The sequence below is a fragment of the Staurois parvus genome, unplaced genomic scaffold, assembly GCF_062004578.1.
Source record: "Staurois parvus isolate SC_StPar_1 unplaced genomic scaffold, SC_StPar_1.0 ptg000340l, whole genome shotgun sequence".
NCBI classification, from domain to species: Eukaryota; Metazoa; Chordata; class Amphibia; order Anura; family Ranidae; genus Staurois; species Staurois parvus.
Window position 1 is genome coordinate 1,799,567 of NW_028318136.1, and position 15,711 is coordinate 1,815,277.

At 41.1% G+C, this 15,711-nt stretch overlaps 1 protein-coding gene across 1 annotated transcript in view; it reads left to right on the forward strand.

The window, feature by feature from the left end:
• The window catches only part of LOC149456944 (gap junction delta-2 protein-like), a 77,539-nt gene extending 70,723 nt beyond the window's left edge, over positions 1 to 6,816 (forward strand). The window contains exon 2 of the mRNA XM_089684232.1: positions 108 to 6,816. Coding sequence (XP_089540358.1) covers positions 108 to 939 — 832 coding nt within the window. The 3' untranslated portion in view covers positions 940 to 6,816. The remainder of the gene's footprint in view (positions 1 to 107) is intronic.
• Positions 6,817 to 15,711: the final 8,895 nt, after the last annotated feature.

A 15,711-nucleotide genomic window follows, 5' to 3' on the forward strand; every position in this document is an offset into this window, starting at 1 on the left:
TAGGAAGGGGGCAAATACTCTTGCACAGGTGTGTGTGTGTGTGTGTGTCAAAACATGTATGGATCTTTTATATAATAGACTACTCATTGTGTACTTCTCTTTGGCAGGATTTTGCTGACTGTGGTGGTCATTTTTCGCATCCTAATTGTGGCCATCGTTGGGGAGACAGTCTATGAAGATGAACAGACCATGTTTATGTGCAACACTCTTCAGCCTGGCTGTAACCAAGCCTGCTACGATCGAGCATTCCCCATCTCCCACATCCGGTACTGGGTCTTCCAGATCATCTTAGTGTGTACCCCAAGCCTCTGTTTTATCACATACTCTGTCCACCAGTCTGCAAAGCAGAGGGACCGGAGATATTCCTTCCTCTATCCCCTTTTAGAGAAGGAACTGCCACGAGAGAACCGAAGGATGAAAAACATCAATGGAATTTTGATGCAGAATCAGGACCTTTCGTCTAAGGATGAGCCAGACTGCCTGGAGGTAAAAGAGATCCCAAGCACGCCTAAAAAAGCAGCAAAGAGCCCCAAGGTCAAGCGACAGGAGGGCATCTCTCGCTTTTACATCATTCAGGTCTTCTTCAGGAATGCTTTGGAGATCGGCTTCTTGGCAGGACAGTACTTCCTTTATGGTTTCAGTGTTCCACCCATCTTTGAGTGTGACCGTTACCCATGCGTAAAGGAAGTTGAGTGCTACGTATCTCGACCCACTGAGAAGACAGTCTTCCTGGTTTTCATGTTTGCCGTAAGCGGCATTTGTGTCCTTCTCAACTTAGCCGAGCTTAACCACCTCGGCTGGAGAAAAATCAAGACAGCAATGAGGGGAGTTCAGGCTCGCAGAAAGTCAGTGTGCGAGGTGCGTAAAAAGGAGCCATCTACTCTGGCTCAAGTGCCAACGTTGGGGAGGACACAGTCCAGTGAATCGGCTTATGTTTGACCCCATTCTGGTCATGGCAATGGTTTAGAGCTCTCCTCTATACTATAGAGAATGTAATTGGAGGATTATTAAATATGGCTGCGTTTGGCTTCCGTCTTCCAACCATCAGTGGAGACCCTCCAGACTTTGATAGTAGCCTTTTGATAACTGGAGTTGCTGGCTTATTTCAGGAAGCAGAACCCAGCTTCCAGTGGGGCGGGATATTTGAGAAAAGGGTGGGACACAAGTATGGGGACATTATTTATAAAGACAATTTTTGGGACTGTAAAGTGAAGGGATATTGCTTGGTACTGTTGTAATCTTTACCTTATATTTTTTTTTATGCCGGCTGCTAAATGGAGTAATGATAGTGTGGAGTTCTTAGATGGGTATTTAAATTTAGAAGATCTGCACTAACACTTCAGAAGCCATAAAAACTGGGCAGGGAGGAGCAACAAAAAAACGCAAATAGGGGTACTTTAGAGAGGAGTTTAAGAAGCCTCTCATGACTGTTATATACCTCTCACTTCCCATGCGCTGCAAACTCCCCCCCAAAAAAATCCTCAGTCACACCTCACTAGCTCTGGAAACATAAATGACGTTTCAAAAACTGATAAGTCAGATTTTTTTTTTTAAACAAACACCATAACAGAGGACCTAAAGGGGCAAGCAGACACCATCATCAACAGACTGGTGGGGCAAAGAGAAAAGGAAAGGCCATTAAGTAGGAAGAGGAAAACTCTTGGGATGAGGAAACTGCAAGACACTAAATGGAAAACAGAAAGCAGACAAAAAGACATTGAAGGGCAAGTGAAAACAAAGAGTAGAGAGGTTAAAGATGAGCTACAGTACTAGAAGACATGGGTATGTTCCAATACTCAGTTACAGGAGGGAACACTGTTACACGCATTGGATGACTGGGAATTGTACAGCACCCAGAAGGCAAGGAATACCTAGTCAAGAAAGTTGAAGAACACTACAACACTCAGCAAAAAAGGCACTGGAATGGGCAACAGATAGGTAAATAAACAGTGTGAATAAGCCAGATAGGGAAAAACAAAGACCAAAAACCATTACAATTTTCAGAAGGCAGGCAAGGAAACACAGCTGGCAAAAAAAGGAATGCATTTTACTCAAGTAAGACACAGAACTCCTTAATGTTCAATGGTCAACCTGGGGAACACAAAAATAATGGTGAATTAGGAAGTAAATTGTACATCTCAACATTCATCAGGCAGGCAGGTCACAGAAGAGCATTCAACATATAGGAAGAGAGTTACTGCAATTGTTATTTTTAAATGGTAGTATAAAGTAAAAGTAATGTTGACAAAAAATTAATTTTTGGGTTTAACCAAAATGAATTTTGGTTTGATTTGGTTTTGGTATTAATTCTCTTCAGTCTACTTACCTGAGGTTGTGGTATAGGCATGTGGCCTAGGCATGTTCTTTACCTACATGCTTTGTGGTTAAAGGTGTCCATCTTTCTGATCTCAGGAAGTTGGGGGTACACTTAGGTAGGCAGGACAAACTAAAAAATTTAACATGTAAGCAAGGGGAACACAACAAGGTTTATTTGCTAAGGGGACACTACAGCATTCAACATGTAAGCAGGGGAACATGACAATGTTCATTAGCTTAGAAGGGACACTGCAATGTTCAACACGTAAGCAGGGGGACACTACAGTGTTCATTAGGCAGAAAGGGCACACTACAATACTAAACATGTAAGCAGGGGAACATGACAATATTCAATAGCTTAGAAGGGGACACTACAATATTCAACATGTAAGCAGGGGGACACTACAGTATTCATTAGGCAGGAAGGGCATGTTACAATATTCAGTTTGTAAGCATGGGGACACTGCAATGTCCGTTATGTAATTATGTAGGCAGGGCACCATCCAACAGTAAATATAAAGGCAGCAAGCATTATAGTGTCAACTAGGTAGGCAGGGCACACTACAAAACTCAGCATAGAGATGGAGAACAACACAATATTGGGTAGGCAGGGCACAATCCACATTCAGCAGGCAGGGGAGCAAAGCAATCTTTAACAAGAAGACAGGAAAGTAGGGATATGCCGCAAAATATAACAATCGTTTAAAAAACACAGCAGCACTCCCCAAGCAGGTAGTGTACAAAAATGTAATTCTAGATAGGCATAAAATGTAATGCTACATAGTTCAGTAGGTAGTGGGATGTATCTGTTAACAGCTCTACAACTCTCCGCACTCAGGCAACAGTACAGCAACTCACTCAACTGGCAACGTGTCTGAGTAGGCAAATTAGAGAATTGAACAACACTGGACAAGGAAGGGAAAAGTACAAGATGGTTAGGAACATAATGAAACAAAATATAACTCAATAGATACTGCAACACTCTGCAGAAAAAAAAAAACACGTCATTCTGGAAGCAGACAAAGGGGCACAAGGCAAAAGGTGAAAGTTGTAACGCTTAGCAGGTAGGCAATTAAATCTCACAAAAAGAACAATGTGAGACATTGCTGCTACAACAAAAGTTTGAGGATAAGGCTTCAGAGCAGATTTTATACAGTGGGGATTGATACAAGTATGGAGGTAAGGGTATTTTTTTAAGTAAATATGTTTGCATGTTAAAAGAGAAATTTTGAGGTTAAGTCTCTGGGATAATGAAAGTCTAGGCTTAAGCCCAAGAAAACTTGGAGTGAATTTAACGGTCGTGACAGCATGTTGTGGTGCTATCTTCATTTTCATACAGTATACATGTTTACATAGATACCATCAGCATATTCCACACAGAATAACTCACCATTTTATATAAAATATCTGACTAAAAAAGTGGCCAGGATGTCACAACCTAAACCAGCATAATGCACAAGATAGGTCTATAATAGGTTTTGAGGGATCAACCCAGCTGATATTTTCAATATGGGTGGATTCTGGAGTATTGAAGAACTTTCCAACTTTTATTTGTCTGATGGACTCCAGCAGTTAGAATGGCTGGCTGTGCCCGGCCACCACAATAAAATCATTCCTGTTGGCCCCACTCAGGAGTATTGATAACAAAAAATATTTAATGTGGAAAACACCAACTTGTAATAGCTTGGGCAGATGGGCAGACACGTCTCTGAAATTCCTTCAACCTTCAAGAATCTCGCAGGCAATTCAACTTCTCATTTGGCCAACAATAGCATACAGTGCTTTGATGGTCTGACCTACTGAATTTCCTGTTTTGGAAACTTTTCAGCTTAATCCATGATAATCTGGGAACCTTCATCATGGCCATCAATTTTTGTCAGCTGTACATGTAGTCTGAACATTCGTATCAGGCAGGGGTCAACAGAACTGCATGAGCATGCATTAAAATAATTAGATGAGTTTGGTGTCAGCATTCTTATAAAATAAGAGGTCTTGAATTTACAATGATCAGGCTTCAACAACTACAGCCACCACCAAAGGGGAGCTGGGTAGCTTCAAATATTAGATCTACTGCATTAAAGTGTATGGAAAAAGTTATTGTTAATTACACCAACCATTCAGCTGACAGTTTCATTAAGAGATTATAAAAGAAGTAACCTATGTTAGGAACAATAAGAACTATTCTTTTTTAGATATTTTTAGGTACCTTTTACAAGACCTGATGTTGGGTCTGAGGTTTCCACCAGTCAGCTGTGTTGGCAGCTTCACATAATCACAGACTCCCGCTGAGCTTGACTGATGATGTAATCCTAGCTGACATCATCACTGTAACAAGGTTAATGCAAGTAGTAATATCCATCTAGATTAGACAAATATCTGGCCGATCGCGATTTGTCAATTGTTTGTAAGGTACTAGAAGCAAAACTATCCTACAAAAAAAGAAAATTTATAACTTTATGATTTCCTTTGATCCTGCCACACAGCAGAAAGAAATTGGCTTCTTTCAGATTGAACACCTTTGGCATGACCTCCAGTGACCTTTATTATCAGAGACACTCTACGCAGTCATAGAAATTGCATAGTGGGATGCAGGCAGAGGAACTGACTGCACCAAAAATTATATAAATACAACTGAAGGAATATGAAAGCACCTTGTGGTGTCTGCACTTCAAAAAAAATATCAAAGAATATTTACTTTTATGACAAGTTCACTTTAAATTTTAAACAATCTGTGAACAGTCATCAATTTTAAGATTTGGCCTCCTTCTAAATTTGTTCTAGCATCTTATATCACTCAAAAGACACCAATGATGATCTGCACTTGAATTATCATCTCTGCCCATGTGCCATAGCTATTTCAAAATGTTATCAAGCTCTCCACTGGGTCCCCATTTATTTTACATTAGGGCAAATGCAAGAAGAGGAAGATTTCACAATGGAGCTAAAAAAAGTGCAAAAATATTTGATAGAAGGATTCAACTTGAAGATACTGGGAGGGGCAAGAACTAAGTGGTTTGGACCACTTGCATCTACCTATAACCAAATATCACTGCTGGTTGAACCATCCCTTTAACAACCTTCCTTGGGGCTTATATTTGGTGCCCTAAGATTAATACCCAAATTCAGTTTTCAAAAAACAATTCTTTGCGAGTACGATAAAAAGATATATGGCCAATGTCTTCCTAGTTTAGTTGTTTTAAACACCTTTGGAAATGTCAGTGCTCTTCGCATTGAAGCAGCAAGTAAACTAGTAAGACATTTACCATATACCCTTTTACTGTACCCTCAATGTATTGGTATTGGATATTTTTTATCAAACTAAAATTGGGCTTTGGTTTGGTTACATTTAAGTCCTATCTTCAGCCAAAACCTTCTTTTTCTGGATAGATGTAGGAAAAGTATATACTTCTCAAGTTTGGATTGTTCCTGTGCCAGCAGGTTAAGTGAGAGATTCAGTTGTCACCAGGACATGAAAACACAGATAGTTATACTCACTTGTCAGAGATTCTAACCCTTCTCCATTTTACTGTTGCAGTCTATCACACTGGAGAGCTTTATCCATCCATTTCTGTTCTGACAATGGAGTCACACTGCAGTAAAAACCTTATGAAGGTTCTATCTTATTCCTACTATTTTTTAAACTAGAAACAAAAAAAGATTTGGCTGGAGTTGAGCTTTAAGAAATGCTGAATCTGTCCCATGAACTCCATACACTTACATATCAACTGATCCATAAAACATACAAGTAACAACACCTTCTGGTGGAAGGCAAAGCAAGTTTTGGCCTGATTAATTATATTTCTGAATTTAAAAATATACATATTTGCTTTATTTTTTTGCAAGGCTCCACATTCACCATAACCTGAGATTTTTGTATTATTATGACCTGGTATGCAAGCATGTATTTATTAGCCTGTTTTATAAAAACAAAAAGAGAAATGTTGGACATTATGATAATGGAATAATAGTTTATTTATTTTGTTGATGAACTACTGCTATGGGGACATGTAATGGGGTTTTGATACATTTAACAAAAAGTCCCTAAAAGAAATCACTGCCTGCACCTTGCAAATTCTTCCTCAGGAGGGATATGACAGTGGGCACTATGGATCTCTTGAGGTATTTCCCATGCGGAGTCAGTTCATCAAATCTGCTTCACATTATGCCCACCTTCATCAGCAAACCAGTGCTGTTTCGTGGTGTCACCGCCTGACACGAAACCGGCACACCTGGTCAGACTCAGGATACAGCCAAAAAGGAAGCTAATTAACGGTGCTCGTATCAACCAAATGTACAGAACTCTCAATGAATTGCTGAATTCAAGAAGTGACATTTCTGACGGGGAAGGGGGTGGGAGGGTTTGAAGTTGCGATGCAGCGCATGTCAAGTCCCACAATGCAATGCAGGTTTCAGCTATCAAACAGGTGCAATATTAAGAGAATCATAAGTCTCAGGCATCCAATGGAAAAAAAAACATGAATAAATAAATGCTGATAAATATCTTCTTGATATGTCATGAATAGATGTTAAAGGTATGAAGGTTAATAATATTGGGCTTCATTGATGAAATTTTTACTTAAAGCAGACTAACTGGAACTAACTGGAAGCTGTGCTCAAAAAAAAAAAAAAAAAAAGGAGGGCAATGGACTAGTCACCTGTATTACCCCTGGTCTGCCTGCAGCTGATATTTCTCCATTACTAACTAAACCATGCCTTGTTCTGTGTCTCTGTGTGGAGGCAGCCATCTTGGTAGAGGCAGGGCTTTGCTTCCTCAGGTCAGAAACTCCAGCAAGGAGAACAGTGAGCAACACAGTAGGCACATCACATCAAATCTCATCCCAAATCTCCCAAGAATAGCAGTCAAAGGCAGCAGTCTGTTATGCTGGCCATACCTGGCTCGAAATTGACAATTCCTGCTGAATAAGCCAAAATTCAAGATGCGGGTGGCTCTGTCGGCACCACCAGGCTCAAAATACTTGTTGGGTGCAAACCAATCTAATTAGATGCAGTCGCCATTTGGGTATTCTGTCAGGCACAAGTGCTGCGGCTGTCTGAATACAAAAGCTGGCAAGAAAGATTCCCGTTTAGCATGGATGGGGGAAAAAGTGATTTCTAAATGTATATGGCTAGCCTTATATCTCATACTGCACATAAACAGCTATAAAGCTATAGGCACAGGAGTGCCTAGTCACTCTCACATGCCAGAAAGTTCACTGCTATTTCTCAGAATGAATGTATGACATTTTGTTGGGGTACTTAGAAACAAAAATGTAACATATTGAAGTTTACCATTCCTTAGATGTGATGGCTACATTAGTTTGCCTTTTTTACCCTTTAATTTCACCTAGTGGTCAAGCTAGTAACACATTTCCTTCCTTAAGGTGCCCCTGCTCTCGATGGAGGAACATCGTAGACACTTTTAGGCAGCAGCATTGTCAACTTGGGGAGAGGGTAGTGTTAAGCAGAGTTTCAAACAAACGTTCTTCCAAAAATTCTTATCAGCACATTTGAATGTCATTTGAAAGTACTTCAAAATTAGATTTTTGGAATGAATGTAATTTTCTAAACAAAAAATACATATGCTGTTAGAAATTTAATTCAAAAAAAATTTTCCATCCAGCACCAAAGTTTCTTGCCACTGTGGTTGAAAACGATCAATTTGACCCCCGCTAATGATCTGAAAATTGAAGGAACGTTCCTAAAAGGAAAGTTTTCAAATTAAATTCTAGTGTATGGTCAGCTTAAAGCAGAGCTACACCCAAAAGGGGAAGTTTCGTTTTAATGCATTATCCCCCTCTCCCCGTTAAGGATTGGAACCTTTGGGGAGCGGGTACCTGAATTTGACAGGTACCCGCTCCCACTTCCGCTGCGATCGCCTAAGGCAATCGGAAGCGGAAGTTGTCCTCCCCCCCCACCTCCCTTTCCGTAGTCTTCTGGGACACGTGACAGGTCCCAGAAAACTACGGGACCATTCACAAAGTGCAGCACTTCTCGCGCATGCGCAGTGGGCACCCGGCTGTGAAGCCGCAAGCTGTCACAGCCGGGTGCCCACAGTGAAGATGCCGTCGCCAGGGAGAGAAGAAGACTGGTGAAACCAGCAGTGGTGAGGACACCGCTGGACCGAGGGACAGGTAAGTGTCTGTATTTTAAAAGTCAGCAGCTACAGTTTTTGTAGCTGCTGACTTTTTTTAATTTTTTTTAAATCAACTGGCACTCCACTTTAAGAAGTGCTTACAGCTTTAGATGGACCCGACTAACAAACTAACACTTTTTAAGCACTTACAGCAACTGATTTTTTTTTTCTCAAAAATAAAAGCCGAGCATTGTAAGCATCACTGTCAGTTTTAAATGGATAGTCTCAACACTCTAACTGCCACTTTTGGCCGACTTATTGGCCAGATCAACAGGTGAAAAAGGGCAAAAAAAGGCTTCAAATAAACGAATGCAGCCAACACATTTAAGAAACGGTAAGCTGTGATATAATACATTTTCATTTTGGTTTTAATACCATACATTTCTAGATGTTCCCTCAAACAAGCAGACCTTCACTTTTTGAATTCAGACCCTTTAACAAAATATTAGGCTACCGCTGAAAATATTGTTTTTAAAAAAACTCTAGCTACCCGTCAGTCTATATTTTAAGTTCTTTGAGTCTAAAATCCAACATAATGTAATACCCAAGTAGTGTCAAGACTGCCCATTTCCTGCTCACAAATTGCCACCATTTCCCCTTTGTTGCCCACATATTGTAGAAATTGCCTGTTTAGAGCCTATGTACAGTTCAATTATGGACCCTCTGACATATTACGACAAGCCATTTTTTGCCCATGTATAACTTGTCATTTATTTCCCAGTCCTATTTTCCCACCTTTGCTCAGTAGGATCTCATGAGGTTACAAAAGTTCCTGGGCATGGTTATGGTTTGATCACTTTCTCCTTCACTTGTTTGACAGGGCAATTCCCATTCAAACTCAGACAGGGCTGATGTTATGTTTATAAGCTCATTGTGGGTTAGTCATGCGGAAACTAAATTATTCAACCTGTGTGCACTGAGCTTGTCAGAGCCATTACAGTAATTAATAGAGGCAACACAGAAACAAGACAGTCAATCTATAACCGCTGAACTGAGGAATTCTCTGTGTGATAGAAAAGGTATCATGCCTAAAAGAAGCATGCAATATTCCGTGCTGTGAATAATGTGAATTGTAAGGCTGTCACACAAAATAGAACTAAAATGTGACAAAATATGAATAGTGCTTCTAATACATTCAAATAATGTGATACATACAACTGAAGATTAATATTTTAACATTTGGTAATTTGGGGGAAAGATCAGATGTGGACTTTTCAAATACAGTAATATTGCTCATCAGGACCGATAAAACCATACATGGTATGTATTTTTCTTTTAATACGTTTAGAGCACTAAACATACAGGGGGAGAATCACTAAAAGTCATGCGCTCAGAATCTGGTGCAGCTATTGATGGTAGCCAATCAGCTTCTAATGGTGGGAATACACGATTAGAAAATCGACCAGTCATCCGATGACCGAGAGGCGTTCGTTTGTTGGTCAAAATTGTGGCCCACATTAACCAATCTAAAAAAAAATCATTCGTCGGGCAATACGTAGTGGTGATGTCTTCTGTACAAGTAGAAGTGATGCAGTGTGCATGGGACCTTGTAGCCACGCCCTTCCGGCCAGAACGAGCGATATACACAATTAACAGCAATGAGTAGAATATAGTTTAACAGGGCTTAAAATTTCAAGTCTAGACCTACTAGCCAGGCAAAAACCTTACTCTCCACCAGTTGCCCCACCAAACCTTGCCCAGGTCCGCCTCCAACTCATCCCCAGACCCATCCCCCAACCCCACCCTTTTAAAGCTTATGAAATTACATTTTTTTTAGAATGAGGAGTCCAAAATGTAAAAAACAGCAATTATAACATAGCTTTATTATGCCAATTTAAACATAACAGCAATAGCTTAATAGCAATAGGGTGCAATCAAAATATCGGCCTCTCTTCGTGTCCCCCACGGCGGTGGAGAGCAGGCCTCTCCTCGCGTCTCCCTCAGCGGAGGAGAGCGGACCTCTCCTGCACCTGTCCCCTCAGTGGCACTGCCAGTGTAATGGCGGTCCTGAAGAAGAAGCTGGAAGTCGGAAACTGGAAGTCGGCCTCAAAACGAGGCTTGGAGCACAAGTGGAACGCAAATCCATCCCCGGGGCCTGGGGATCGCATTGCAAGCCACCCGCTCCATCAATAAATGTGCAGGGCATTATTGTGCTCACCAGAAAGGAATTTCCCCTCTCATTTAGCGAGCGGGCAAGCGGAAATTTCAAGCCCTGGTTTATTACATTACCTATATACATACATAGTGATACATAAAAATATAATATGCGTAATTCTGGTTTCATTATCTCATTAGGCCAATCTACTTTTAACATTTGGATTTTTTGTTCGTGTTTACGAAGATTCCTTGGACATAAACATCCGGATCATCTTCTGTTTCCGCTCATGCGTGATAGCGCTTGATAGATTTTTTCTTTAGTACGACCGTCATACCATCGCATAGAAACGGCAACATTTTTCACTGTTGTTTACCCAGATTTTTTCATTCACAATATCGTTATTGGTTAAAACATCCTGCTCATCAACGAAAAAAAAAAGCGTTCGATCAGTGGTTCCGCGAAATTGTTCAGGCAATTTTCTTATCATGTGTACGCGGCATAAGTTCAGCTTGATCAACAAAAATAACAATAAAAGTTGGAAGCTGATTGGTTTCTAGGCAAAACTGCACCAGATTTTGCACCATGCAGTTGTAGTAAATAACCCCCATACTGTCACATCTTATGCATGAAAATAAGATGACTGCTGATCACAACTACTAAAATCCTTTCTTTGTATGGTCACGCTTGCAGCAAAATGACAGGTGTAATCAGATTGGGTGTTAGGTGCAAAACAGACTCAATGAATGGTCATTTGTGATTAAAGCTGTGTTAACCCAAAAGCAAGCATTTATTATATTGCAGCTTACCAGTTCATAGATGTGATGGCTGCATTAGTTTTCTTTTTTAGTCTCTTTCTTTCTTCTATTTTCATCTGGTGATCTGGCCAGTGAGTCTGTTATTTTTCAAAAGAGCAAGCTCTCTAGCAGATTATATCAGTGACAGGGATGAGACAAACCATTCAACACTAGCAGGGGAAGTTACAATGATCAGTTTTACTCAAGTAAAATCTTTATCCCAAAAGGAAAAAAAAAAACTGTTGCTGTAACTGCTTATAAAATGTTAGCTGGAGTTTCAATTAGTGGATTTAAATCTGCTAGTCCATCCAACACTCCCCACTCCAAGACTGACAATACTGCTGTCTGCTGTGCCTCCTGTACTCATTCATTCAGAGTTGTTTCAATAATACAGGAGGTGTATTATTGGCCAGATCACCTATGAAAACAGAAGAAAAGAAAGCTAAAAAAGAAAATGAATGCAGCCACTACATCTAATGATTGGTTTTGGGTTTATTGCTGCCTTAAGGTCCCCTACAAACACACCACATTTGACAAACTTCCATATTGGTCAGTTTTTGCCATCATCATGAGAACGTTTACATTTTTGAACTTGAGTCTCTGGTTTTTAGGGTACATCTCAGGATCTCATTATTCGAGGGAATATAGCAATGTCAGTAGACTACTACCCCTTCCATTCTATGCATGATGGGAATAACTAAGGTTCTATGACATTTGGCTGAAAAGATTGTTCAGTGCTGGATTTTAATACATGGCCAGCCATCTGCCACTCAATGTCTGTAGGTAGCTTCAGCCCTAATTTGCACTGTCACATCACATGTGATTTGCACAGGAATCGCACCGCATTCCTGTGCGGTCCGATTTGAGCCCATTATTTTGTATGGCTGAAATTACACTGCATCTGCGTGAAAATAGGTGCAGGCACTTTTTTTGCCGTACTGGAATCGGATTGTATAGGTGTTCCTACCCATGCTATCCAATTCAGGCATACGCACTGCGTTCTGCGACATGCTTTTGGGGTGTCAACTGTTAATTGACACACGCAGATCACATGAATCCAGTGTGATTGCAATGTGGTGCTATGCAGAAAACGCAGCGATTCCTGTGCGTTTTTCGCATTGCATCAGTGTGAACCAAGCCATAGGTTACAATATTTTGTAAACCATTTTTCTCATATAGTCAAGGCTAAAACTACAGGCTCAATACTGCCCACACCAGTATAGCTGGTTCATGTGTCATCATCGTGGACAGGAAGTGCACTTCCTGATGACGATCTATTGATCGAAACACGTTGAGGTTTGATGACGCAACTTCCGCTGACATCACTTCCACCCTTTGGAATGCACGCTGGAACGCGGCGGCCATCTTGGTTTCCATTCACAAGCAACAAGGCTGAATACACCGAGTGCCAGGTTATGAGCACTTTGCTTGTGAGTTGTATTTTTACTTTTTCTCCCCAATATTAAAAGTTTTATGGTTTCACACTATGGGATGTCCGTTTCTGTCTCTATTTTTATGCAATTCTTGCTTTACTGCCTGTGGAGGAGAGGAGGAATTCTGATTCAGCCCCTGAGGAGTTACACTGTTACCATTAGCAACACTGTTCAAAACCTGTCATAGAACATCAGTCACAACTAGCAGCGCTGTATATCCCCCTGAGACGGATTATTGGTTATCATTACCAGGGGTAGACTGACCATTTGGAAACTGGGGCACTGCCAGAGGGCCCCCGGGTCAATAGGGGGCCCCATGAGATGCCCCTGGTACCTTATTCAGAGGCTTTTTTGAGTTTGGGCAAGGACACAGGGGCCCCATGTTCCCCTATGGCCCGGGGCCCCATGAGTTGTCAGTCCGCCCCTGATCATTACTACGCAGCACACTGGGATAGTCCCAAGCAAAGCGCATAAGACCATCTTAGAGATAGGTGGTCATGGGATGACGGTGAGTGCAAATCCATGTGGGGCATCGTTTTGAGCAGAGTAGAGCATTTGTCACTTTATTACGGAGTTCACAACCAAGTATTTAGCACTTTTGCACCTTATTTCTCAGGAACTGGGACTGAATAAGATCAATATAATATCTGTGTATTAAATGTCAAAATTATATATATATAAAAATTATATATTATTGCACTAAGTTTAATGTATGCACAATCCATATGCTATTTATTCATGTGTACATGAGGCCTAAGACAGGCTGCTGTTTTATGGAGGTTCTTGGATCAGGAGTATAGGATGAAAGTCTGAGGTATTCCTTCCTTGTTTTATTTTTTTCTGACCATTTTTCCCAAATATAAGACCAATTAATGAGATTGGTCAGATAAATGAAACTTACTGCAATCAATTATATGTCATACATTAGCAACCCCCTCTTGGAATTGGGAGGGCTGAGATCATCATTGATCCAAGACAGAGAAGTAGAGGTCACACACTCCATATGTACGGAGTGGCTGACGTTGTGAGAATATGGTTGGATAGCCTTGGTTCCTGCAACGGTTAATGAGATTTCAGCAACAGAGCAGAACAAGGTAGCCCCGGAGACTTGCATGTTCGCTCCTCCACACGCGAGCCCCCATCTTTCTCTGCGCCACAAGAACCGCAGGGCAGCCTCACAGCTAAATTTAGAATGTAAAAAGGACAGAAGAAAAAAAAATACAAATTCAGTGTTTCTATTTCTGTAGCATCAGCAGGAAAGGAAGAAGCATAACAGAATGGAAGACAGTGAAAATGCATTAAACCCTTGAATAATACATGGAGCACAGCCAAGAAACCTCACATCAGCAGACAACCAAAGAATGAGCAGTCGGGGATTAGGGGGGAAAAGGACATTTCTGCATTAAGCCGAAGCTCAGACTATGAACTCGTAATGACTGTATTGCATCTCTCCAGATACCAGCTACACCATGTAATTTAATAAACACCTCCCTCCCTGTACACAACAAATAATGGAGCATATAATTCCATCAGGATGTATAGTCTTTCATGCAATGAAATCATAGAGTGTCAAAGTCTATACCATAAATACATAAAAAGTATACAAATGGCTAAGGTGGATTGCAGAAGGGTGCTTTTAAAGCCACATCTGGCCTAAAGTGTAAATATAAAACAAAGAAACAAACAAAGAAACAAAAAAACAAAAAAAACAAACAAAAAAAAACCAAAGAAATACATTGATTGCCAATCCTTGGGCTGATGTCAGATGGGCAACTCTGCAGCTAGAGTGCGGCCGCAATCACCAGCGGCAGAATCAATGAGAACCTGCCTCCCTGTAGTATCACTCCCTCACTACCTAAGGAAGCAAGATGTCGCTCCCATTGCTAGCAACTGAGATTTGGCAGTGTTCAATGGAGCATTTCAGCTTCTGAGGGAGTGATTCCATAGGGACAGACATGCAGCCTCTTAGTTATGTTGACTTATTTTTTATTTATCACAGGTACTTATATAGCACTGTCAATTTATGCAGCAATTACCATATAAATTGTACATTCACATCAGTCCCCTAACCCTCAAGGAGCATACTATCAAATGTCCCTAACTGAAATTCATACATACACATACTAGGGCCAATTTCGACAGGAGCCAATTACCCTACCAGCAGATCTTTAGAGTGTTTGAGGAAACCGGAGTACCCAGAGGAAACCCACACAGGCACATGCAAACTCCAGGCAGGTAATGCCATGGTTGGGATTCGAAACCAAGGACCCTAGAGCTGCCAAGCAGAAGTGCTAACCACTTAGCCACTAAGCTACTGTTGGCGGTTCTGTTGCTAGCAGCAGTCTCGACCATGTGGCATCAGTTTTAGATGTGATAGTCCAGAGCTTAAAATTTCAAGTCCTGAGCTACTAGCCAGGCCTTAGAGTTACTCGCCACCAACAAACACACACAAACAGAGACACCTGTACACACACACACACACACACACACACACACACGTACATATACACACAAAGAAACATATACACACACTCACAGAGACACATGTACACACACATACAGACACATGTACAGTATACACACACAGGCACGTACAGACACGCATACACACAGATACATGTACATACACAGAAATACAGACGCACAGACACATGTACATACATACACAGACAGATGTACGTACATACACACAAACACACACGTACATACACGCAGACACATGTACAATTGTACATGCATACACAGACACACACAAACACACAAGTACACGTACACACACATAAAAAGTTGCAGTACTTCGTTGTTCACTCACAGATCTGAGTACTGCACTCTAGAGGGAGGCAGAGAGCACAGCACACACTCCTTGCTTCACTGCGCTCAGCTATTGAGCAGTCTGACGGCTCCCAGTGCCAATGACAGATCCGGCCTGAGCTCCGA